At 40.3% G+C, this 27647-nt stretch overlaps 1 protein-coding gene across 1 annotated transcript in view; it reads right to left on the reverse strand.

Moving 5' to 3' along the window:
- Positions 1–27647, reverse strand: part of ARHGEF4 (Rho guanine nucleotide exchange factor 4) — a 213718-nt gene that overhangs the window by 156203 nt on the left and 29868 nt on the right. Inside the window, exon 3 of the mRNA XM_017728791.1 lies at positions 26947–27027. Coding sequence (XP_017584280.1) covers positions 26947–27027 — 81 coding nt within the window. The remainder of the gene's footprint in view (positions 1–26946; positions 27028–27647) is intronic.

The following is a 27647-nucleotide window of genomic DNA, read 5'->3' on the forward strand; positions in this document are numbered from 1 at the left end:
AAGATAAATGAGGGGTCAAATTCCCTCTAGGGTAATTGTGTTCTACACTGACATCTAATTCTCCTAGCAAAACACACAAACGTTTAGCATGTTAGTTAGGGATTTTAGAGGTATTGCTTAGGCAGGGAGAGCACAGCAAGGAATGAGACAGGCTGGACCACAGTCCATCCAAGTTGCAGCTGGAAGTAAAAGCACCTTTGTCGTTACCCTGCCCTGGGCTGAGTATGGGTTTGGGCGCTGACTAGCCCTGCTCTCTCTCCAGTATTGCAGCTGTTCTTCATGGCATCCTCCCTGCTGCCTCAGAGGCACCAAAACCACGTCCCACTGGCATCAGTCCCCTCCCCGTGGCTGGCATAGGGAATAAAACCCAGGGCTAGAACTCTTTCTGGAGTCGAGTTTCACCTGGCCCTGCAGGACACAATCCAGCTGTGCACATCTGCAGAAAGGTAACTCTGGCTACTCCTCAGTTGCTCACTGGTAGTGTCTAAATATTGATACAAAGAAGAATTGACTGAATTTGATGTATCAAAAAACAGATGCTGAGAATTTGGCAAGAGTCAGATCTTTGTGCTACAGTTAATGACATGATTCTCCATGGATTTCTCATAGTTCCATTCCTTATTGCCTTCAGGCCAGCTTCCACATTATCACCATTTTGCCCAATGCACTGTCCCATGATGACATATGCTGCATCAGCTAATTTTCAGCTTGCAAATGCAGGTTTCCTCCTGAATGTGGGTGGTCTTGGCTTATGTCTCAGCTTTGAAGAGCCTGGTCCTCATTTGCAGGGCACTGAAGTACTTGGCACTGTTCATACAAATCGGATGCAGCACTGAATGTCTGCAGAGAGACCATGTGGAAAAGTGTTATATCAGTCAGGTCTTGCTTATTGCTTGCAAGCCTAGTGAGAGAACCTGCTGTTTTAAAGGAAGGATAAAATAAATCTATCCAGGAGATACTTTTCCAGATCTTATTAAGACTAGCTTTTTGCCAAAGGGTTTATGATAGACAAAATGCAGCTCAGTCTATTGAGAGCCCATCACCAGGTACCTGATGGCTTGCTGAAAGATGCAACCAAACCAACAAGTCTATAACTCAACATCAGCAGTAAAAAGGATTTCACTTGTGAAAGTGCTTTGCACTATAAGGAGGTACACAAGTCAAACTGGAGCAAAGCCTTTTGCTGAAGGTAGTTCTTGAGTAGTCACTGGAGTGCTGCTCCACTCTTACATAGCCCTACCCCATTATCACTGGGAGAATTTTCTCATCGCTTAACATGGGATTGACATAACCTCGAGAACTGCCAAGAAGTACTTCACTGATTCAGAAAGGTAAGGCCCAGACAGAAAGGGAGATCAAACCCAAAGCTTAAGACAGACTACCATTCTTATTTGTTTGATTGAGCAGAAAGACAAGAAATGTGTGGATGTAAAGCTTATATTCTCAGGTGATAGAAACACACCATCTTTGATTTCGTCTAAAGCCCTCCTCTTCTAAAACTCGTTGTTTTAACAAACAAAATGAGTTTCAGTTTGGTCAGATGTCTAAGTAAAGTCAAATGTGAGGCATCAGATTGTCCCTGGCTCACCCTTACAAAAAAACAAGTAGGCTCCCATTCAGGCAAATGTCACTCAAGAGCATTTGAAACACACACCAGATGTTGCCCAAGTACTGTTGATCATAGAAATCCTTAAGAATAAGGAAGCTTTGATGCCTGTCTTCCCTTTTCCCATGAATCAAAAATAACAGCGTTGTTAGCAACTTCACAGTTGAGAAAAGTTTAAGAATGAAATTAAGCATTTGTTTATTAGTACTGGAAGCAGTTAAAAATCCAGGCTGATTTTGAAGTTCCAATAATACCTTTTAATAATATATATAGCAGGTATGTTATAGATTAAGAATTATGTTGAGGAAATATAAGGATTATGTTATACTGTGTTATGACACCTTTTAGCAATACAGCTTCACACATTTCAACTAAATACCTTTGTTTTAACACCATTTATCTGTAGATCTAGGTTGTTCTTCAGCTAATTTAAAGTTAGCAAAAGTTTAAAAGTGTGGTGTCCTCCTATGTCCTTCAAACCAAAAGGGCTTCGGAACTCTCACCTACCAAGGACAGGTAAACAAATGAGCAAGTGGACAAATGTAAGAACTGGGAAAACAAAAACTATCTGAAAGATTTCACCCCTAATGGTCTTCCAAGTCTGGCTGTAAATCAGAACAGATTGCCTCTGGCATCTCTGTGACAAGACCCAGTCTCCAAAACAAGATCGAGAGATTATCTACATCACAAAACAAGATGTACTTGAGTCTTACGCTCCATAAGAAAAGCTAATCTTTATTAATTAGTTGTCATGGAAACTCAGCTTTAGGAAAGCTATGAATGATACACCAAGATCAGATACAGATTGCTTTTACAAAAGCCTTCATAGTGATTTGGATAAACAAACAGTAAGCAAGGTAAAATCTGGCCTCTTTCAGAAGTACTGCTGGGAAACAAATGCCGTAGGGGTTCAAAAACAAACAAACAAAAAAGAAATTCACTAGAAAAAGTTTAAGATGCTGCAAATAACAACTGTTACAGTTCTTTCAGGCTTTCTGGCAAAGATCTGTTATATTAGCTTATGGTGCCTGAATGATGGACTGCTGAAAGCATCAAACCAGCAACAGCAGGAAGGAAACAGCACTCCAAGCACAGGGGATGAAGGCCCATGCTCTTACCGCCTGCAGGGTGATGCATTACCAGAGAGAGGCCAGGTGTAGGGTAGAAGGCCAAGGATTTTAGCAAGAGTCTTAAATTATTTCTTCACATAAAGTAAGACTTCCAGGAGTACATAATTCAAGATGACTTTGGCTTCTTTTCCTCTTTTCAGAACTGTGTAGAGCGTACTGTTCCAGGAGTTTACGCCTCACAGCCAAGAGAAGAAAGATGCACAAGGCTGATGTCCCCCGGCCCGGAGACGCCCCATGGCATCAGCAGAATGAAGCTGAACAAAACGGAGTGACAGCCCAGAGCCCGCCGGATCCAGCTGAACCTGCTGAGCTGGCAGAATGCAATGGGCAGCACTGAGCTCTCACCAGCGAGATAAAAAAGAGCTGAGGAAGCAAATATCTGATTTCTATGTGGGGCTCATTTCTCCATTTTCTGTTGCATTGGGAGGGCAAGCAAAGGAAGAAGAGGGAGCGGCACAAAAATTTTCAGGCATCTGGTTGATTCCTCTAATATGGTGTTATCAGCTTTGTTATACTGGCAGTAAACCCAGAAACAAAATCCCAACCTGTGGAGTACGGCATGGGCATGACTGCACATCTCCACAGCAACAGCCGCCGGTCTGGGAGTGCAAGACCCCATCTCTGGCTTTCCCATGGACAGATAGGATTTGTTCTTTGCACTTTATTTGGATGCAATGGTGGATTACAGCAATACAGGATTGTGTATGTTATGTATATTACATATTTACATACATTATTATATGTATATTTTTATAGCAGCCCAGAATGACTAGCTGTGCTATAAACTTATAAAGGGAATTTTACAAGTAATTTCCATGTTCATTCAGGAACCACGTAGCATTACCTGTAGGATTATTAAATGTTTTATTCTGGATCAGAAAACTATTTAATTTTATAAATGAGTGAAAAGTAATCAAATAGTTTGATCCTTCTGAAGGTAATCAAAATTGAAATCAGGTAGCATTTACATGTCTTCTCAAATAAATCAGCCAGCTGTTCCAAAATAAAATAAAATAAAATAAAATAAAATAAACCCCTACAGCTAGTTCAGGAGTGTTAATTACAAAATTCAGACCAATTTTTCTTGCACCAGTTGCAGAAACAAGCCAAAAGCAGGGTGGCAGCAGGGTGGGAGCACAGGCATAGCAGCAGTCACTCCATGCAGTCTCAGTTTTCTTCTTTACCCAGTCACAGGAGCAGTGTTTGCTGTGCCATCAGTCCCTGAGCTGTCCCATTCTCCCTCACTGTGGGCTAGAGAGGTGGCTGGGGTGATACTGCAGGGTCTGCACCTCCTGAACATAACTGTCTTCATTGTAATTGGTGATAAATATGTAAAGCAACCTGTCTCAAAAGAGTCTCCTGAAGCTAGAATGTATCTTTTTATCATGGGATGTCTGTTAAGATTCTATTGCCGGGGCATTATGGCACTTGATTAACTGAAATCTAGAATAAAGAAAAATGTGTTTGTGTTGATAGGGAGGGTTTACGTGGTTGCATATGGAGCTGACTGAACTTACACCTACAGGAACTGCCATCACCTACCAGCATGTACCACAGACAAAGTTTGTGTGCTCAGAAAGTGTTATAATTAATAGTGAAACGGTATACAGGCTGAAAGCCTGTAGTAACCTGGAGTACTCCAGGATAACTTTGTGCCTGATAAAAGAACAGGATGAAAGATACCTGTCTTAGCCATTTGGTGATGATTATTTCAGCCTGATGGTGATTTCAAGTGCAATCCAGTTCCTTTCACTGCTTGAAAGATACCCATATGCCATCTGTCACTGAGTGCAGTAGTTAGTTGTAACTAACTCACTACCCATGTGAGCTAGCAGACAAATCTGAGATAAATCTATGGAAGGGAGAGTGTTAATTGAAGACAGAGGGATCCTGTTTATTACACAGCACAAAAGATTGACTTTGAAAAGATATTATTACCTTTACACTTGATTCAAACCATCTCAAGGTCTTTCCATCATTTTATACAATTCCTGTTATGGAGGTTTCTAAGACTTTCAACTCATGGAACTTAATTCTCATGAAAATACATAAAAAATATCCCAAATACCACTTAACGACATATATTTGCCATTTAAATGTCAAAATAAAAATTGGAATATAGATATATTTAAGCTAGAATTTGAGAAGCAGAAAAGAATCCAATCCTTCTGTATACTACAGCAGCTTACCTTCACTATAGAACACACTGTGAAGTGAAAGACTTTCTTCCTTTCCCAGAACTGCAGAAATACCCATTTCTAACCTAATCTTAGTTTGTTAATTTCAGGATATTCGTCTGAAAATACATCAAATTCTTTCTGTTGTTGTTGATGCTTTTCAAAATATGTTTATTAAAACTTAGGTTTCTTCATACTATTGCTTATTTGCTTCTTAAATTATTATACTTGACCTCTTTAATAAGCCACAGGGGATTCAGAGGGCTTGATGCTCACCTGCTACAAAGAGACTTGTTGAAGTTACACTGAAAACTGCCAAGGCCATATTCCAAGTTTGATCAGAAAGTTGTCTATTGAAAATGTTAAATCTCAGCTAGTAGAGAGAGCCATGCTCTGCAAGCAAGGCTTGTCTGAGGGCCTCCAGGACCACAAAACTGTTTTCAAAGTAGAATCTGTTAGTACCAGGAAGCAAAGATGCTTATGAGACCGCACTGAAGAGGAACAGCACTTGCTCTGTTTTACAGAAAGGTCCCATATATGACCAGGTAGCATTTCACTCAGAGTTAAACACTGTCCTGAACTTGCCAAGTACATCTGTGACAAGCCTACAATGGGAGATTTCCAAGAGTAACAGATTGCTCATTAGCCCCCACCTATTTAGCATCAGTGTAGAAAATTGGCTCAGCAGAGGGGTTTGACACAGAGAAGTGTTAGAAGAAGGAGGAGGAGGAGGAGTCATCCTTCATTGTTGGAGAAAGGCTTGCCTGAATTTCCACCTTCAATTTTGGCAAGAGAGGACTCTGAAGAGTGTGTCATTATTTCACCTTATTTTTATGTGTGCAATCTGAAAGATGCTGCTTTAGCAGTGAAGCAGCTCAGCTAATTATCTAAAATGCCTCCAAAGGCTCCAGCCCCAGCTGGCTGAGGTGCCAGGAAGAGGGCTGACCTAGCCAAGGAGTGCTTGCATGTTGCAAGGCACTGTTCATTATTTTAATCTTTTTGCATTTTGCATAAAACCACAAAAACGTTGTCATTGACAATTAATCTGATGCAAATTCCTGCCTTGTCTCCTGGGATTTTTATTCAGGCAATAACTCATGTGGGGTCAAAAGTTGAACCCAAGGCTATGTATAGGTTCTGGTAATGTTTAACTTTGCGGTGTGGTTTAATCATACAGATATTCATTCTTCATGTATAGGCCGTGTACAGGGCGAAATCCTTTTCTTAAGGAACACTATTTAAGTGTTACTAGATTGCAATCATGTTAATTGAAACTCTGTTTATCTAAGTAATTACATACTCATCTGTATGACCTCAATAATGCTACTGGAAGTTTCTCAGCAGCAAGACCTATTCTAGCTGTGCAGGATTCCATCTCGGAAGGCACAAGAAAATTGTGACTCCCAAGCAGCCGGAATTCTTTGGAACAGCCAATAATGTCATCATTCTGGTGATTTGGGAAATTGTACCAATGCCCAAAAGGTACCAAAGGCCACTTTGCAGGAAATCTTGATCTCAGCATCATAAGCTTTGATTACACAAAAGCTGACCAAGACTTTAAGGACTTTCCCCAATCTTTTACCTGTAAGCAAACCATTCTTCACTCTTGGATATCACTTTTCACGTGTACTCTCTTAATGGGCCAAGTTGTTTGGTTGGTTAGTTGGTTTTTGGTTTTGGGGGTATTTTTCTGACTTGGACTTGATGATCCCTCTGGAGGCTACAAACAACATGTGCTGTCACATACAGAGGTGCAAAATGCAACTGATCCTGGTGGCGGAGAAGTCAAAGTGATTCTCAGTTAAAGGTCTGAGCAAATGGATGTATTTGTTAATTCCTGTCAATGGATGCATTATAATTGTAACCATTGCTACAATTTTAACCATTGTGACATTTTAGTGGCTGTTCTCTGCAATGTAAGTCATGGATCTGTCCTGCCTTAAAAATGACAGTCATTAATATATACCGAAATAAGTATTAATTGCAAATGTTAATAATTTGTATACAGGATTTGCTTCCAGTCTCATACACTGATAATAGCACTTTTGTATTGAGGACGAAGACAATCCAGCTCCTGCAGCAGTATTTCAGATGAGGAAGAGTGTGTGTGCATCATCCCTTTTAATGTACATACATACAGGCAGGTTAATCAGGAATTACCTGGCTGCTTTAAATTCCAGTTTCTATTACTGTCACAGAGGCATTAGTGCTTCAGAGACTCTGTCTTTTCATTATTCAGATACTTTGCATACAAAGCAATACTACCTTTCCCTTTATATGCCTTTAAGCCTCTTCCAGGCAAAATGCATTCCTTCCTTAAAAACAGTCAGAGCTCCTCTGACATCTTGTTTCCTTACTAGCACATCTTCACTGACCCAATAACTACAATTCATCCAAACCTCATTCCTTTTTTCATTCAATAGTATTTTCAGGCTAATTTTAATCTTCTGACATGTGAACTCTTAGGTAAACCTCACCAATTTATGTGCTTTTGATACAGAAGTGGACATCTCCTCATCTGGTATCATGTTCTTTCTCATATTACAGCATTTTTTTCTGCACGAAGACTGCCCATTGCCATGCACTGTGCAGCATTTTTGGTTTAAGAAAGTACAAGATCTGGGATAAAGAATTCCCTGTCCTGATGGTTTGCCATACACTCTGCAGCTTAATTCAGTATTGGGAGACAATGTTTTTTAGATGGAAGTCATTGCAGGAATAAAATGTATGAATTTCCATTCTTCCTTGTATCAAAGCTATTACCTGAAAATTTAACTCTGGCCATCATATTGCTTGTTTCAGTGGAAAATGTGCTTCAGTCAAGGCATGCTACTTTCTTTGGACAAACTTTAAAGTTTGTGGTTACCTTAGCTGAAAAATATTTGTCTACAGCTGCTTCAGTCCCCCTGAAAGCAAGACCTTCGCAGAGGCAGTTGACACATGAGTCTATGCTCCTAAAACAGCTGTCTTTTTTAAAGCACTTAAAAACTCCAGTAAAATTGATTTTGTGTTTTTGCAAGAACAATTCACAACATTGACTGCAATACTCATTCTACATGCCAATATAACCCAGGGGTTCTTACAAACATATATGCAATCATTCAAATTTGTTGTTTTGCATATTAAATGAGACATTAGCAACCCTCTTTAAGTTTTTAATGAAGAGGTGTGTATTCTGGTATTACTTGCTGAGTTGTTACTCAGGTAGTATGAGTTGCTGAAGACATTACTGTAAGATCTAAGCTGACATTTTGGGATTGTCGCTTTAGCTCCAGCTCAATGCTGTCTTGATTTAATTTATGCTACAAGAAGTTCATTAACTAAACACTGACAGTCTTCTTCAGCCAGTTTTGCAAGAAGGAAGTTCCCAGCCAGCTGAAATGTTCTGTTTTTTCCTGATACTTTTTGTTGCTATTTAGAAAGCGCAGCATCAGTGCACAGAAATCCCAGAGTACAGGACAACCTCCCTAGCCAGGAGATTTGAACTTCCACACGCTCACAGGGTGCCAAAGATCAGGTTAAGATACCTGTGCGGCATCTGCCTGCCTGACAGCTGAGCATGCTTAAAGATCACATTCATACACCACTTCATACAGTTGAGTTGACAAACAACTGATAAACACGTGTTTAGAACAGCTCCATTTACAGTCACTCCTAAGTTTTAGGCAAAACCTAAATTATCCACATAAAACCTAAAATATCCACAGTCATTATTCAGCCAAATATGTTACAGTCAAGACATGGCCCCACGCAGCAGCGATGTTACAACTGCACACAACAGAACCAAAGCTTCTGCAGATAACAAGATACATTTTCAACGAGAAACATTCTGAGTTTCCAAGGGCATGTCCACTCAGCAGGGTCCCTGCCTCTGTTAAATGTCTGGCACAGGTCCAGCTGAAATCAGAATGTTTTTTACAAATCTCTGCCTTTTCACTTGAAGCAGAATAACCAGACGGTATTTTAGTGCTCATTTCCCAGGTACCTTAGAGGTGCCAAAACTGAGAATAACAAAGATTAGCCCAGCAAAAAGACTGATGGTCACACAAAAGGAACTAAAACACAGATTTTAACTGGGAACCTAAACTTTCAGGATAGGTGAACATCTAGTGAAGCACATGCAAGACCTAAAACTACTACAAGTGTGGTCCTTGATTTCTGAAGTCAGGACAAAAGTTCTTTTAGAGAAACACATATATTGTGATCAAACTCTTCAGTTCAATTTGTGTAAATGCAAGTTTGGCACACCGCTTGAAGAGAAAACCAGCAAAGTTTGGTTCAGGTCCAAAGTCAAAGCTGGATGGGCTGCAAATCTAACCAGGGAGATGACAGATTTCTGAGCAGAATTAAATGAAAGTTATGGCCAAGGAGAGAGAAATATACAACACTTTGAATGCAGAATCTGATACAAATTTAGGATGTTCCACAGCTGTGCAATACCGCTTCCTATGACACCAGCAGCAGGGGTCCCAAAATTTCTGTCTGCAACTGGTGACACAGCCATCCCTGCTCGGGCATACACTGGCCTTTTAAAGTGGCCAGGAACTGTTTAGCTGGTATTAGTGGCCTGGAGCTTTGGTTCAGAGAGAACAATAGGTGTACTATTTTAGAGGCATTAAAGGTATTAGTGGCAAATCTGCATCGCGCCTTGTTTACTGCTGTACCAGTGGCATTAGAGAGGAATTGGACATGACTGCAACAGGCTGCCTGTTTTGAAATGCTCCATGCCATAAGCGAAAACATGATTCTTATTGTGTTATCATTATAAATAACAGCAGTATCAATCAACATCTTCTGGTTTTAAAATTAAAGGAAGCAAGAAGATGCTTCAATAAAGTTTGCTGTCACACTTCTCAAAAAAACAACTAATTTTGGTCCATGTGAGCCATTTGTATGTCTTTTCATTCAATAAGGAGTTACACTTTGATTTCTGCATATTTTTAGTCAAAACTAACTATTTTCATACCAAGTGACCAGTCATATGGAATATTTTAATTAGAGAATTACTTAAATTAGTGAGAAAAGCCAACAGCTCAGACACATGCAATCATGCATTGGCAACAACTCCAATACCTGTTTCCATTTCTCTTGGGAGAATCAAAGACAACAATATTAGGCCTTTAAATTGATTATTACGGGAGACGAAAAACTTAACTGGCCAAGATATAACAATCTATCTTTGCTGTCACAACCTCCTAAGATCAGATGTGCATGCAATTTTGTGTCTGCTTGAAAGGCACCATGATGGAGTTGTATGCTGCAAACTCAGTCCTGTGCTAGGAAAGCCTTGAACCAGACACAAACGGGGGCAGGCAGAGGGTCCTGAGATCCTTCCTACCAACTCTGCCCCTTGGTCTTGTTCCCAGCTCTAGGGTGTTTATGCTTTTTTTAAAAATTTATTTATTTTTTATTTTTATTTACAGGTTTGGGCTATTTCCACTTCCTTCTGCTCCTCCCATCAGCAAAGGTGCTGATACAACTTCCAGAGGAGGACAAGAGGCACCACAGTAACTCTCCCATAGTAGCATTTATCCTGAAATCCAAGGGCAGGTTTATTGCTGTTTGGCTCAGCCTACTTTTTCTTTTCAGTTAGATGAGGGTGATACATTTAAAAGTTCCAAGGCATGGATACAGGGATTTTAGTAGCTAAAATCCTATTGAGAAACATGGCTGAGGCCTCAGACTGCATTTCAAGCTATTTGGGTCATTCTAATATCACACAAGAACCTCAAAGTGCTGCATGGTGTGCATAGCACCTCTAGAATACAGGTCTAGATATATTGTATTTTGGACAGCTTTCAATTAAGAGATTTCTATTTCAAGAAAACTTAAAACAATGAAGAAACTGGCATTAGAATAGTGTGGATTTCTCCTCCATTTCAGACATAGTTTGGCTGACTTAGCTGACTGTTAGATTTCAGTCAATGAATCCAGAATGAAATTCATAGATATGAACTGGCCTTTCTCAAACTGGAACCAACAGAGATGGTGCAAGCTGTTACATTCAAATGACTCAGGATGAATCCAGTAATCATCATAACACCGTTGACAGCTAACAGTTCTACTCACTCCTATTTTTCTCAAACTGATGACTGTAGATGACTGGTCCTTATGGAAAAATATACTCTTGTAAGTACTGAGAAGTATATACTCTCCCACATTGAAGTAGGATATTTACATACACTTTAGCATCATGATTTATGTTAAAATTTTTGAAAGTCAAGGCTTGTGATGTGATAAAACAGCAAGTATGCAACTATGATGAGTCAATAGCCATATCCCAGTACCAGAGAAAAACCTTCTCCTTGTATTTTTCCTGTCCCTCACTTTTACCTCCCATACAATGCAGTGTTTAGAGTAAAAATGTAATTCAGAGCGAACTAAGTAGATATTTTCAACCCAAATGTAAGCAATTTTGTAAGATCAGCTCTTTACAATGTCCCCAAGGAAGGCTGCTGAAAATGGGGTTCACCTCCTTAGGAGTGCTACATGTTTCCCATTAACAGTCAGGTGGTTGCAGGTGCTAATTGTAGCTATATATCTTAGAACCAAAATTAAGCTTTTTCTCATATTTATTTCAAACAGCAGTTGGTCTCCACAGAGCAACTCCGTGTTGAGATTCACTGCTGGCTTTACACTGCAGCTGCAATCCTGCAGCATGTTTTATCAAGAAGCAGTTTGGCATGCAAATGTGCAAGTGACAACATAATGGGAACCTGGAATGCATCTCATTACAGTTATTCTATTCCTTAAGCATTTTTCTTCTAAGTTAGCATGATTCTCTATTGAGCTTCAAATTCTAACATTTTAGATCTCGGAATAATCCAATATTCTCTAATCTGATTAAACTTTCATTCCTTTGACCCACACTTCTCCAAACCATCTCTGCATTTCACAGTGCAGACTTCTACCAAAACTTGCAGCCCACACTGCAGCTGCACCACAACTGTGCTGTAACTCTGAGCAGGGTGACAGCCACAGCTGGGACTCAGACCTCAAACAGCTATTGCAGCCCGACAGCAGGCAGCAGCACAGCCTCTGTCATAAAACTTAGACTCACAGAAAAAGAAACTGCCCCCAGAGAGTTACATACCCATCACTGAATATGAGATATTTGGTCTGGTTGTTTCCTTTGAAATTATACTTACTGGGAACAGTTTATAATGTATTTTGTATCTAAAATATTTTAAACTATGTTAGTGTTCAATTGGTCAATTTGGCACATTTAAAATACAACAAACACTTCAGGAAATCATAATAAAATCAGAAATTAAGATTTGGGATTGTCTCATAAAATGCATCTTTCACTGCTAACAACTCCCTGTTGATGGATGTAGCTTACACCATAAATTTTATGGTTTTCATCGTATAAGGATCTCTTAAACCCACAAGTGCTTCTTTTTATGGTAGCTGAAAACAAACAACATCTACAAATCAGATGTTAACATAGCAAAGCAAATTGCAAACCTGGTGAGTGCATTTGCTTACTGGGCATCAGTTCTCAAGAAAACTACTTTCTACATTCCTGTACAAAGTCTACAAATCCAAGTTTCTCTCTTGTCAAAACAAAACTAAACCAAACAAACAGGAAAAGTTTGAAATCGCTTACCTTGAAGAAGCTCCGAAGAAAATACATTATGCTTAGCATTTTGGAAGGTTTAAAATGAAGAATTATTCAATCTTTAGGACATTCAAGGCCTGGGTGAATTCCTACACTCCTGCTGTGTCTTTAGTTACATGCTTTCTTGTTGCTATTTTGGACAGTCTTAGTACAAGGGAAGCATATGAGCCATGCCAGGAGCTTATGCTAAGGAGTTGCATAACAATTAGGGCTTATCTGTGCTGCGCTGTACAGTGCAGCAATGCAAACAGGTTTGTTCACAGTTTACTAGTCCCAGAACACTTCCACTAGGCATGCCCAGAATGATGCCATTGTATTTGCTAAAGAAACTAAAGCTATTTGTGAGTGCTTCTAAAAGAACTGGAACTACAAAGGACAGCACATGTTCCCGTACATCCCCCCCAGCTTTTGCTGTTGCCAACTCCAAGTTCACCCAGTGAGTATTACGCTTGCTGCAGCACTTAAAAGCAAAGGCTCCCACACTGGGAACTTTCTAGTTGCTATCTTTAAAGAAGGAAAAATTGCAGAACAAGTCTTTTGAAGTGCAGAAAAGTAAATGTAATTTCACATTCGTCTTTTCTCTCACTTAACATTAAAGTCCCTTAAAATTTACTTGTACTTCAGTAACATTCAGCAACACAGAGATGCAACTTACGTCACGTAGCAAAGAATCTATCAACATTTAGTGGCCAGGACTGAGAGTTATGCATAGTCTTCTCTCACAGTGCACTTAGAATTAAAGACAACTACAGAGTGCAAGCAAGTTCTCAGAGGGGGATCATTCTGCAGTACAGCAACTGTCAGGCACAGCCTGATACTGCAAGCTCTCACTTATTTTTTAATCTAGCTATGGCTTATACCAAAATCCTTCTGGTGCCAAAACTGAGAATAAGGAGTTGTTCTAGAGTAGTTTATGATGCTCCACACTGCCAGCACAGGGAAGAGAAACAGAGATGTGCAGTGACCCCAGCACAGCAAGGAGGGAGGAGGGCACCATAGCTGATGCCCCAGCACTCACCCACTACTAACACCAGCTCTGACATTGAATTTGCTCTTTGACTTGCCCTGTGCAATACAGGATCTCTGGGCCATCACCCTCGGTGAGCACAGCCCCACTTGCTTTGGGTTTGCTGGGCTGCAAACCCCTCTGTAGCTCCCAGCAGCCATTCTTGTGGTCAGTCCATTGCACACAGGAATACTGATGTTTGGGTACTACAGGGAAATCAGATGTTCATGCAAAAATCAAATCCCTTATAGCAGGAAGCCAGAATTGACCACGTACACAATTTTTCTGCCCTTGTGGGAACTGCATGAGTTAAGCATACACAGTCACACAGAAGGGCACACCTAACTAGTTAGAAACCAGGCTAATAATTTCTAAATTGCAACACAAGGCACAAGTGCAATATCATCTGTGGTTTGATCTGCCAAATGACAATACTGCTTCAGTGAAATTTGGTCCTGTCAACTCTTATGATTTCATGGAAAAAAAGAGTGTTTTACCCTAAACCTTAGCTCTAAAATATAAGCATATGTCAATATTATAGACATACAGGAATCTTTTTAAGTAAACTTTTGGCCCAAATTATGGAAGAAAAGCCCCAGATAAAAATTCTAAAAAGTCTCAAAACAACTAAAAACCCAATGTTAGTTTCCAAAAATTCTCTTTGGAGGAAAATGGGCCTGGCTCATGATTTTTTAGTGCTTTGATTTGTTAATATTTAAGTTTAAATTATTTTGAAAGGCTACTTTTTATGATTTATTCTGAAATTACTGTCACTCTTTTAAAACCTGCTCATTCAAGAAATGGCAGGCACACTTTTATTTCCTGCATGCCTCTCCTGGTATTGACTCAACAGGTTGTGCTCACAAGGTTCAGGTGAAACATTCTTTGCCCAAGCCCTGACATCCGACTCTAAGCAGAAGGAAATGCCCAGTGAGAAAAGTCCAGCTGTGCAGTGCCTTGGCATTTATTTTTCAAAAATGAAAAGGAAAATAAAACTTTATTCACATATGAATTAAGGGCTTTTTAATAAGAATCTATGTAGATTGAAAGGCAGGTTTTGGCTGCCTCATTTTTATCTACAAGTATTTCTAATTTCCACAGAAATCTTTCTTACAAACAGCATGCCAAAGCAAGCCATTGCCCAAAGGACTTGACTCCCCTTTCCATTGCTTATCATTTCTGAAATTAAGGTTAAAGCTCAACTGCCCATCTTCACCCTATTCTTTCATGCTTTACTTGTTCATGGGCTGGAAATAAGGATGTTCCTTCTGTAAATCAGGTGGGACCTTTCCCTCAGACTGGTACATTTCTTGGGCTGGTTCAATTCACCACACTGTATGTGCAAATTACACAGTATTCCCTTAATCTGCAATTGCTTGAAGACAATTGGAACTCTGCTGGTCAAAACTCCAGAAAAATTGCAATAAGCTTTCTAGCAATCAGGCCTATGTGATTCTGCATCTTAGCAAATCCTTCTGGAGCTCCCTAAGTCCTTTTACAGCCCTGAAAAATACTGGTCAGATGAGGTGCTCTGGTATCAGGTGGTGGTGGGGTCTCTGCGAGGGGAAGGGGCTGCCCTGTGTTGGACACAAACCCTGGTCCCAATTCCCTTACACCAGTCAGGGGAGAGGTGGAGAAGCCAGGAGTGAAGGAGTGAACATCAACCTTGGAGGGAACAAGGGAGAGGTGAGGGGAAGGAGCTTCCACTTTTTCTTTGTTTCTTACCATACCTCACCATTTTTCCCAAAGTTGAGTCTGTTTTGCTCATAATGGTAATTGTTAAGTGTCTTTATCTCAACCCACGAGCTTTCTCATCTTATTTTCTCCCCTGCCCTGTTGAGGAGGGGGAGAGAGAGGGTGGCTGGGTGGGCGGCTGGCAGCTGGCCCATGACAAACCCACCATACACTATGACTACACCCAAACCTCGAAGCATTGGAGAGAACCTGCAACCTCATTTAATCTGGGTTCCAATATGTGCAAACACCTAAAAGATCTTCTTTCCCCCTTAATCCTACATCCCATCTAATGAAGTCCTTGACAGTAATGGTAAATCTATAAAAAGCTTTCTGAGGCACAACACTTTACATTTTCCAGAATGTCAGCCTACTGCTGATAGACTGGCTTTTTCCATAGCTAACCTCTCACAGTTTTATCCCTTCCTTTTAAAAGCAAACAATCTGGAGTTCACTACTATCAAGTCCATTTTCAGAGTGCAGAGTTTATCACTCACCATGAACTTCACTTGCAAAACAGCAGTAATCATTTTTTCAGTGTATGATTCTGAGGTTTTATTTGGTCAATGAGGATTTATTCTCCTTAGGACAGACCCAGATCTGTTAATCCTCAAGTGCCCAAGGCCAGCTACTGTTGACGTTTTCTTTACTGATACGCTATCTAAATCCACATGCCTTTTCTGCTTTATAAAGAACAGCTGCTGAAAACTATCACTGACTCAGAACAAAATATCCTTTTTTGCTTTTTGCCTTTTGCCACCACAGCCAAAACTTACTATTTAAAGTCACACTGCCTTCAGCAGAGCAGCACCATGGAGTGCCTGAACCAAAAATACCTGTCTAAACCTTGCAGAACACTGAGACTAGGATTCTCTGAAGGCAGCCCAGTGACACTGGAACTCCACTACTGCACTAGTGGAAGGCTTTTCTTCCCCTGATTTCAGCTATGTGACTGCTTCATGTACCATTCACTTAGTTTGACGTAGCTGGGTATTGTGTAGATTGTGTCAGGCTGGCTTCCAAACCAACTAAATGTTGGAAAATACGTTGAAGTCATTCCAGCTTTATGGTTGAAAAGGTCAAATGTGACAAGTCTTGTGCGCACAGTGCAGAGCCTAAAGTGAGAACAGAGACTGGGCCGGCCTTCTTGCTTCTTCTCAGAGCACCATATCCCCTGTAAGATTCCTTCAAGGAACAACAATTTTGCTCTATGTTGCCCTTCCCTTGGAAGACAAAGCCTAGAGATTTCATTGTTTTCATGTCAGTAAAGACATAACCATACTCTACTAAATAAGGCATTGTATGGCTCAGTGGAACGTTAGTTTATATCCACGGACTCTCAGGTTTTGAAATACTGAAATTTGAAATCAAAAGCTCCAAGAGTGAAAACTTAAGGCTGTCACCCTGACCTGGCCACGAGGGACATGCTGCAGGCAGCCATCACTAAACGTCTTCACATGATGATTTAAGTCACCAAACAGGTATTCTGATTTCTGAAGGATCACGGCAGACACTTTCATCTCCACTGTAATTTCTAATTTGCCCTCAGGCAGTTCATTTGACTACCATTATCATAAAAATATACCTCTTGATGCAGCCTAACATGTTGATTCAAGAACTCTTCAAATCCTTCTGAATTTCCCTCCTGTGATCCAAGCATTTAAGTTTTCTGTCTTGATAGAAAGTAAGAGATTCTGGGCTTATAATGGCGAACTGAGCTTTTGGGAGCTGAGACAGCTATTTCTGTGTTTTACCACAGCCTCAGCTCTCAGCTGGATGAACATTTGTGCTGCTAAACCAGAAATCCCTGGACAGCAACACTGGCCACCATTGCCCAACAAAACCCCATTTCTTATAGACATCAGCCACTAACTTAGAACTTCTTGGCAATGCTCTACATGATAGGACAGTTTAAGAGTTGTTTGAATGACAAGCTTCTGAAGAAAAACAATAAAGAAAATCTTAGCAGCAAAACTCATGGATCAAACCCTGATCGGAATTTATTCAGTAATGGCACCAGCATTCATTTCTGTCAAAGCACGTATGTGGAGTTGCTGGTCCTGACACAAGGAGGACTTTCACTGCTGTCTCTGCATCCTCAGGCCCCTACCCACAGGCAGATGGAGATATTTTTACTCCAGTTTGATAGTGTCACTCAAGACTGAGCCCAGGCTGTGAGACCCAGAAGCGTTGCTGTGAATCTTGCAAGGTTAATTCAGAGCTGGTTAGATCTCTGAAGTTCTTTTCTGAGCTAGAGGCATAGGTAACACAGAGTTAGATGCCTCTTAGTCTACTCCAATGGGCAGCTCTTGCTATGGGTTTAGAAAATATCTTATTCATGTCCATTTAAAAATCCCTTGCAGAAAAGAGGTAAAAAGAGCCACTGGTCAAGAGTTGCCTTTTACCCTAATAAAGCCAGTGAAATGAATTCCAAACAGATTTTCTGGAAGAATTGACTGAGTTCAGAGGAAGTCCAGAGTAGAATTACTGAGGTCCCAAACTGTAATTCTGCCCTAAATACACTCTGAACAAGTCAAGCAAATAGAGACCTAAATGCAGGGTAGAAGTAGGCTTCCGTGATTTTTTCCTATGCCTGGAGAGAAGTCCTGCTAGTAGTCAGCTAGTAAGAAGCAGCATGACTGGCTTCTCCATCTACTATTCTCCAGAATCTCCTGTCCAGGTGAATGGCAGAGAGGTGTTTATCACATGAAGGTGATGAAAATGACAGGGCATAATGAAGCAGAGTTCCAGTATTTTTATCCTCAGAGTTATTCAGGAATTCATTACAACTCTCTCAGAGTTATAACTCTTATATCAGATTCAAGGGTGCCATTAAAACCTTCTCTGCCTGGATGGAAGTATTAGTGTCATACAAATGAGAATCCCAGCCATTACTCCAAATCTGCCCTACACTGGATATAAAATCCATTTTGGTGTCTTTGCATCCCCCCAGGTACAGAGGAAGTGCTGGCACCTGCGGGAAGGTGAGATGCAGTGACACGGCAGAAGTGCTAGCGCTACAATGTCAAGCCCTTAGGAACATGGACACAAAGAGACATAAACCAGCAGTAGGTATTATCAGCCTGATGGGAGACTGAAAATCAAGACAGTCAGTATCAAGGCTACTAAAAGATTGCTTTCAGATCAGAGTCCTTGTCCTGTTTTGAAGGCCAGACCATTCTGAAACTGATCAAAGAAAGCCTTTAGGGAGAATCAATAAGACAGGGAATAAGACAATATTCTTTTATTAGGCAATATATTCTGGTTAGGACAGTACTACTATTTCAAAGGCTCATAACATTTAGATTTCTAATCCAGAAAGTTTAACAGGTGAGGCACAGGCAGAATACTTATAAAGAGGTTTGTCTGTAGGAAAAGAACTTTGGCAACCATTCCAGGAATAGACAGTGCACATGCAACAGAGAAATACCCACAAACTGCTGTCTCTCTGATGAGATCCGGCAGCTGATTAGCATGGGGTGAGAAAGCCTAGAGTTTCTTCCTGAGGGAGTGACATCACAAGGTTAGTTATTCAAGATGGGGCCAGTTCTTCAGGCAAGAAATACTTCTAAACTGAGGAAAAAACTGAAGTACTTCTGGTACAATTATTCCTTTGATTAACACATAAATGCTGTTCTTGTTAACCAGCATATTTTCAACCAGGGTGTTAACACTTACATACATTAGTATGCTTTCACTTCTAGCACAAGTATTTAGATCGTGTATACATAGACAATAGCTACACAACACACAATAGATTGTATAGCCAGAGACAAATGTGACATTATTGTCATATATTGCTACATTTTACAGTGAAAATATAAATGCAGATCAAGGCTTTGCACCTGTAAGCAGCAAGTGTTGTAAATACAGGCATAAGAAATAATAGTCCTCTGTATTCCTTTAATAGAGGTTTATGACCAGCTTGCTTTCCTGCTTCCTGCTTTGTCGATATGGCACCAATCCTTCTTCAAGCAAAGCACAGTTTACGTTTCCTAGATTAACTTCAATATTCATTCACTGTGTCTGTCCTTTTGGATATGTTCTTCCTGCAGTATTATATCATCCAGATAATTTCCTGGCTTTTCTGATTTTTACTTCTTCATGATATATTTAGCTCTTTTGAGTAGGTAGGTTTTTCACAAATATCTTTAAAACTCTGCCTTGCAATCAGTTGGTTTTATAAAGAGAACTCAGCAGTTTGTCCTATTGACAGAGAAACCAAGCAATACATGTTTCCACCCTTCTACAGAACTAGCTGGATATCTGAGAACTGGGCACACCCCACCTCTTGGCTGCATATTCCATGGCTGGCATTGGCATTTACCCAGCACTGCCAAACCCAGCTATTGCTCAGCCTCTACCAAGAGCTCTTTTCCTGTAAATTCCCCAGACACAAACAGTCCAATATAAGCGAGAAAGTGTCAGATGAAAACAAGAACTATGCATCTCTTTACTGGCATGGCATGGCATTTGGCAAGAATTAAAGACAAACAGTTCTAGTATTAATTCCTTCCAGCAACTTACTCCCAGTTGTTATGCAAGCCATGACCTGGTATTTGAGTCATACTATAAATGGCAAATTGCAACACCTCCATTGGGAGCTGTCAAAAGCTCCCAAAACCTCACTAACTTGAGCATCTTAGAATTCTGAACTGGTCTGGCATCAGAACAGTCCCAAGCAACCCTCACTAGGTCGTGCCACAGAACTGTAATGCACCCCATTCAGTGCAAATGTCGGAGGCAGCAGGCAGGAAGGTTACAGCTGGAACAACAGGGGCTGCGGCAGGCGGGATCTGCAGAGTGCGGCGAGAAGGAAGGGGGAAGCTCACAGACTGCCAGCCTCGCTTCCTCCTGTAGCCACCAGTTCCTCAGTTCTGCGCTCACAATCAAGTTAATGAATTTGTGAAACAAAAATAAAGCTTTGTGAATGGATTACGCTGACCAGTTGCAGTTACAGCTGCAGAACCGATACTGCACCACACCATGTGTTGGGATCTCTGACTCAGGCTCCAAAATCTCATGCTTTTTATTTTTGAGCTGTTCCAAGTCACCATCAAATATTTGTATTCCAAAGATTAACCACGTGCGTATTGATGCTGCAGCTGACATCTATTACATTAATACCCAAGAATTCACCCTTAGCCACTGATCAGTACCACACACTTGCAATTAGTGGGAAAAATAACTGCTATTGGAGGTGCATCTCTGCTGCTGATTTTCTGCCTGCTGTGCCCTAAAGTATTTGTGCATCCACTGGAGTGATATGGTTGGAGATTACAAAAGTCCATGCGCACTTGGAGTATTAACAAGCTACACGCGTGTAGAATGGAAAGAGATTAATCATAACCATGTAATGCTGCTAATCTTCAATCCCACCAGGAATTTCACTTGCCTCCGTTTCCTCTCTGGGACATATTCATGCTAGATGAATGCTAGAAAACTGGGAAGATCTGTTAAAAAGATACTTTAGGCCTCTCCTCAGCCTTTATAATCCTGGCCTCCTCTACAAGCCAGGAGAGCTGCACTATTTCCAAGGCTATACTGATGCTGCAATAAGAGCAAATATGCGACCACATGCACTTCAGCTCAACCTGTACTGGACCACTTTGAAAATCAAGATGATGTCAGGCAGTTGCACTTTCATGGCTGTGATTTATTCCAGGTGGGATAAAGCTACCATACGTAGCCAATCTCTATGCAGCCTTCTCATTGCAGTGATGTTGGAGTGATGTTGGAGCAATGTTGTCACTTCCATTTTACTTGGATCATAAGGCCTCATCATTGTATTCTCAATTCTGCCTGCTGAAGCCCAATGGGTATTTGCTCTTGTTGAATGCTAAGCACAAAGCACCAGACAAAATGACCCTTCTGACTTGCAGCCTGCATTCACTGCCTTTGCAGTTGTTTGCATTGAGGAGTTTCATTATTTTCAGTTCAGTAAAGTATTGTCAAGCTTGGGTGAAGAGAAACAGTTTGGGTGATCATAGGAGCTCACAACCTATGTCAATTGACACTAATATCTTTTCAGACTCATGCATCTGAGGTAGTTTGGATAGTAATTTTTTACGTATACCATGGGCCAAGTGACATACCAAGTGGCCAAATACCCAGGCTTGTTACACTGACTTTAAGAGCAGGATAAAATCTCTCCCAAGGCATCTGCAGTTTCCAGAGATCCATGTTCACTAATGGATATATACAGCTTCAAATCTGGCTATTAAAATTTTAACCTCTCCCCCAACTCCTGAAAGCTTCTAAAGCTCTCCTCACCACCTTGAATGGAGACAATTGCTACACCCAGAGGGCCAGAAACATTCATTATTTCTTCCAGGTGCTATGGACCTCCAAGTATTTGCTCACTCTTTAATGGCAAGACCGAGTAAGATAAAATTTATGTCAACAGCTATATCGTGCTCTCAACACCCTGAACAACCTGTCCAGAAGAGTCCAAATGACAGGATATCCCAACAAACAGTGAGGAAGAATTGAGAAGGGATGTCATAACCATTTCCGTTCTTTGAGACAAGCAGTCCTACAGTAATGGTGGATTTCAGCAGAGCAGAGGAGAAAAAACAGCCCAGTAACTTGCTACGTTTACCAACTGATTGTTCTCACTGAGACTCATGCACTGCAGAATTTCATTTACAGTGTCTTAACCTTTCCAAGAGCAGAGTCCTTGCACTTGAAGAGCTCAGGAGCAACCCAGGGAAAGGTTTTAAACAATAAAAACTAAAAAACTAATTTCATTTTTCAGCCTACAAAATCCTTCATTTTTTGGTTTCCCAAAGCAGCTACAATAAATGCATTGTCATTCTGAAACCTTTTCATAGCAACCTTCCATAACAAGAAATGGAAAATCTGTGAGAAGTTGATAGTGAGTTAAAAGTAAAATAATTACCACACCTCCAGAGAGGAAAACTGGATCTGGATGATCTCAGCAATTGAGAAAGTCAGAGATGCAGAGCATTATACACTTGAATGAACTCATGTTTGCCAGGCTTTTTTGTCTTCACAGCCCAAAGAACCCAGACACCAATGCCAGTAAAAAGAATGGAGGATGAGGCTCTTTGGCTAAAAACCCTTTATTTTTCTTACAAAAAAAGCTGGAAATCTGGAAAAATCTATGTCCTAAAATGAGCCATGTGTAGAGGATTCATCATGTTTTACTTTTGGAAACACTGCTATTGAGTATTTTACATCCCTTTGACAGTTCAAGGCATAAGTAAAAAAAAAAATCAGTCATGTTATCCCATGAAGAGTAGTTTAAAGTATTTTTACAGTATAGGCCAAATTTTTCCCAGTGTGTGTATCAGACAATGAGAATACTTTGGCTTGCCTTTGCCTATGCACCAAGGCAGTTCTAAGTACTTGCAAGCTCAAGCTTGTACACACCCATCTGTCAGCACTAAGCCTGCTTTGATCATTACTTCTCCTGTCCACTGCACCAGGTCTGTCTTGCAGAAGTAACCTGCAAAAATCTCTTTCCAATCAGCAGTAAAAGCATGGCAGATGAAGATAAGGGAGAATGCTGTCAGTTCAGGCAAGAAATGTAAATGTTTTGAACTGGGAAGATGTCACTGCATCCCAAGCTGTATGTTGTTTGTGTGTGCCTGGCATTAATAGTGGGACTGAGAGCCAGCTTGATTGTCTATGATTTAGCTGTAAGTCAAGGCAGGACACAAAGCTTTCTTCTGAGTCATTAAGGGTTAGCTACCAGTTTCATAGCCTGCCAGATACTCCCTTTGGCTCGCCACAAAACCAGTTCTTTCCTACAAAGTATAATACAGACTGAAAATGGTTCCAACGAAACAGCCATGTGCTTGTGGAATATATCAAATTAGAAAAGCTGTGTTTCTAAGGTTTTCAGCGATGGACCAGACCAGGCTGGACTGTCCACTGACTTACAGGGTGTCTAATTCCTTATGTCCTCTCAGTCCTTGCTGTTTAACCATGGTCTCCAAATCACACATACTAAAGCTCAGATGAGTCACAACATCAAGAAAAACAAGATTAAGCTTGTTGTATCCCATCTGCTTCATGCACAGAAAACCAGTTGCACAGCCCCAAGACAGTGAAAGCTGTAGAATGTCATGGAAAGCAGCCAACTTCCTTTTTGCTGTGTTCTCCATCTGCCATCTTGCCTTCACTGCAAATTGATGTTAACAGTATTTTATTACTTTTTTTTTCATCTGTGCTGTGCGCTGGTTTTTAGGAAAATGTCACCCCAACAATCTTTCCTACAAATAGAAGTTCACTTTAGTTCACACTTCCTAGGACAGTGTTGACAGATCAGGAAAGTAGTATGTTGCTTCATGTCTTGACAACACTATTATAATAATAATACTTAATACTCTTCTCCCAGCTATTGTGCAGAACCACCGTGTACTAGAAGAAAAAGGCTTTAATGTATTTGATCATTCAAGATTAAACAAATTCTAGATACTTCCAGTTCAAGCTGGGAAAAGTTCATTTCTGATTTGCTAATTGATTAAGGTCATACATCCACATAGAAAAACATCTGTGCCTTCTGTTTCTTTAAATTAAATAGCTTCCAATTACGTAATGCTACGACCTCTTCCTCGGGTAAATCATTTTAGCTTTGGACAACTCTTTCCTTGCATAAATCTGCTCTTTTTTTTGAAATCTTCAAGAAACTGTATCTCCATTTAGATGCTATCACCAAGTAAGCAACTTCTAATTAAGGCAACATTAATGCTGTCTGTATTACACATTTTTATACCCTGATCATTTTCATGCCAGCATCTGCAGCACAGCTCTTTATAAGGATTATTATTCTACCAGTAGTTCAAACCACACACAAGACTGGTTTGGTTCCATTCTAACTCCATGCAATCCTTATTTTAAATAATAGCATTTGTGCTTCTGCTTCCAAGGATCCCAGGTTTTGTAGGTAACATCCACTTGAACAACAACTAGGAAAAGGAGGATTGAAAAACAATCTGAATTTCTCCATGACCTTTTCTATATCACATAAGCCTATGTGGCTCATCTCATCTTTGATTTATTGCTGAAACACTTTCCTTCCATTTCCTGCAAATCAGTGAAAGGGATAGGAGGATATGAGATATGATTTCAGGAGACATGAATTTTCCTATAAGTTCCACTGATAATCTGCATTACTCCAGGAAAATTTGCTTGCTTAGGGAGACCTAAACGTAAGTGAAAGCAATGTTTCCAATGAGTCCTAACTTTGGTAAACTATAAATGTCCATAGTGGGTTTGAAACAATAACCAGTTTCATTAGTGAAGAGAGGATCTGTAGAGACTGTAAGCCTAATCCAAAATTTTGAAACAGGACCACTAAAGACAGGCTCTTAAATCTCTACAAAGTGGCTGGTGATCTCAAATAGCGTTTCACAGTTTGCTTTTTAGGACCCTTATTTTCAAACTGGGGTCAGGACTCACAAAATGTTTAGGTTTTAAATATGATGTGCAGCATTCACCAGAAACAGTGTTCTTCTCCACTCTTGAGATGTCAGAAATTTAAATATTCCTTTTGAGCTCAAGGGATTCTCAATGCTGTTTGCCTTGCTCTGAACTTGCTTGTAAGTCAGCACCTTCTGGATCAGATAAAGGAAGCGAGCTGAAGCTGTTCAGTTACTGAAACACTGACACCCTCACCTTTCCAAACACTTGCTGCACCTTTCCAACAGGAAAGGATCATCAGCTCTCATGTTAAAAGCAAACAGAAATTACTTCATGATGCGAAAAAGCTCCACACTTCTAAGACTGTTTATGGGTATGCAACTCACTTTTGTAACTGGTTTCACATATGCACTAGCTTGTTTTACTACTTATTTTCCCAGGGAGCAGCAGAAACATTTAAAATCCAGGATGTTTGAAGAATGGTATTCTCTCAGACAGGAACTCTATGAAACCAGTTTTACCATTCTGCCTTTTCAAAGGTAAGTAAGTATGTACTGGGTGCTGTCTGATGTTCTGGTTCTTGTGAGGAGAGCACAGGAAAGGGGACATATTTATGTATCTGCACCACAAAATTCCAGACTTCAGGAGAATAGTTCACATGTGTTAAACTGACAGAGAAAATTGCTGTTTAAATTTCACTCAAATGAAGAGGCTGCGTATTAATAACTTCGAATTGGTGCTTGCTAGGAAAGGCCATAAGCAGGCCAACAGACCACTGACAGCACTGGCTGGCAAGCTTTCCTCTTAATCTTACCCAGAATTCAGCGAATAGGTTTATTTTTTCATTTTTAGTTGTGTTCTAAATTGGACTTCTTAAGTCTCCCTGCAAGACTCCCCAACAGAACCACACACAAGTGTAGATAGCGTCCTTCGACCTCCTCCTCCCTAGACAGAGCAATTTGCCTTTTAAATGAGTCAGTTTTAGCTACAGACAGTGTGAACTCTTCCATGAGCAGGCTTGGGAAGGAAGGGAACATGGCAGAAAGGAACTTTCCTGACCAGATGTCTTTATGGTCCCACTTGCATCACCACACTCATTTTGTGCGCTGTAAAGTTCATTTATTTCAAATTAGAAGAACAATACATAAGATGTTCTTGTAAGTATCCTTTATACCTTGGAAACTTTGCTCCAGTTTATACACCACACTTTTGGCAGCAGAGAAAAAAGCCGAATTAGAGAAAGCAGGAAAGATACACATGTGGAAACCGAGGTACTTTATGGCTTTGGGAAGAACAGAGATGTAGTAAATAAGAAACAGAGAAGAAAAAAATGGGAGAACTGGACCAAGATTTTAAGTGAACAATTATGTGAAAAGACAGAGCAGAGACAAACTGTATCATAGCTGTTGCACCTCCAGCTTTTCCCCAAGAATAATTGTGCCTCCCTGTATTGCTATAATGGAACAGCAAACACAAAGAATGGAAGGCACTTACATCCTGTGACAGTTCAAGCACACAAATTACACAGAAAGGTGTGAGTGCTCTGGGAGCATTATGAACCTTCATAAAACAGGTCTACATAGTGCCACAAAAATTAATGAAATGAACTAGTAAAACTAGCATCAAACAGGGCTCCAGGTACAAGGTTTCAGACACTGACTTATCCAATTCAATTTAATATGAAAAGAAGAATTCAGTTCTGGGGTCTCATAGTTTGACAAATGCAAACAACAGCTAATTCCCCATAGCTCATAATCATGCAAAAAAAATTCCACTGCTGCTTTGAGCTTTTGAGCTGTAGCTTTTGTTCCTATGTGGGAGACAATCCTAGGAAGGGCTGAACACCCTTAGGTTGCATTGTCTTCAGAAGAATCAATAAATTACCTTTTGTTACACTGTATATAATATTTCTTGTAGTGTCATAACTAAAAACCTATCATAATTCAATATCATAATACATAAGAGGAGTGAGTGAACTTACATTTGTGTATTTGGTATTGTCAGAGCTTGACAGAAAAATTATGCTAAAAAATTAGCTTTCCACTGAAGGATGTTCTAAAATTTCTTTAAAGACAGCTGGCAGTTTTTAAAGCTGGTATAGATCATAATGAAATAGATTTTTTTCTGAACATTTTCTTGTGATGCTCCAATATTTCCATGTAAAGAAGCCAGAATTTGCTTTAAACTGTTAGAGCACAGATGATTACAGTCCCTACAAAGAGCTCTTCTGACTATACCATGAACGAAAGCACAATCCCAACTCAAACAGAAGTGACTCCCACCTCAGTGTGGCACTGTGTGTTCTCAGAAGCACTCTCTTCTGTTTCTCCAGCAGTCCTTCTTACAGCACTTCCTTGGCACTCCTGTGCAGAGATACAGGAAGAAATTTAAAAAGTCAATTTGACCTTTAGAAAACAAGGAGTCATCAATACAGTTGCTTTCAGTCCACCTGCCCTTGGGGAAAAAAAGCTTTCTTGATTTAACTGAAAACGCTTCACAGAGAATAGGGTTAAAGGAACATCACTCTGGTTGCAAAATGAGGCTCTCAAACGTTAAGAATCACCAGAATTAAGGCGACTTGTGTGACACTGTGTATTCAAGTATTCAAGTACAGTCTTTAACTACATAATAGTTTTCGCAAGTTCCATGCTTCACTCAACACAGGAATGGACAAAACTCACTTAAGACTTGCGTTTATTATCGTCTTTGTTTGGGTTACAGAGAAGAGGGAACAAGCAACTGTGTTAGGCACCAAAAGAGCCCTGTGTCCATGGAGAACTGAGGGCATGCTGGTGAGGAATTGCACAGCCCGTGCTCCCTTGCCAGCAGCCAAACATTGCATAACCTATGGCTTCATTTGGGTACCACTATGGGCTTCTAGGAGGAAAGATATTTCTGCTGTTTCTCAGTCTGGCAAACTGACAGGAACTCAGTTCCTCACTTCTTCTACATGCCTTTGAGGTTAACTGGTCTTTCTTTAAGG

This window comes from Corvus brachyrhynchos, unplaced genomic scaffold, assembly GCF_000691975.1.
Source record: "Corvus brachyrhynchos isolate BGI_N302 unplaced genomic scaffold, ASM69197v1 scaffold223, whole genome shotgun sequence".
NCBI lineage: Eukaryota > Metazoa > Chordata > Aves > Passeriformes > Corvidae > Corvus > Corvus brachyrhynchos.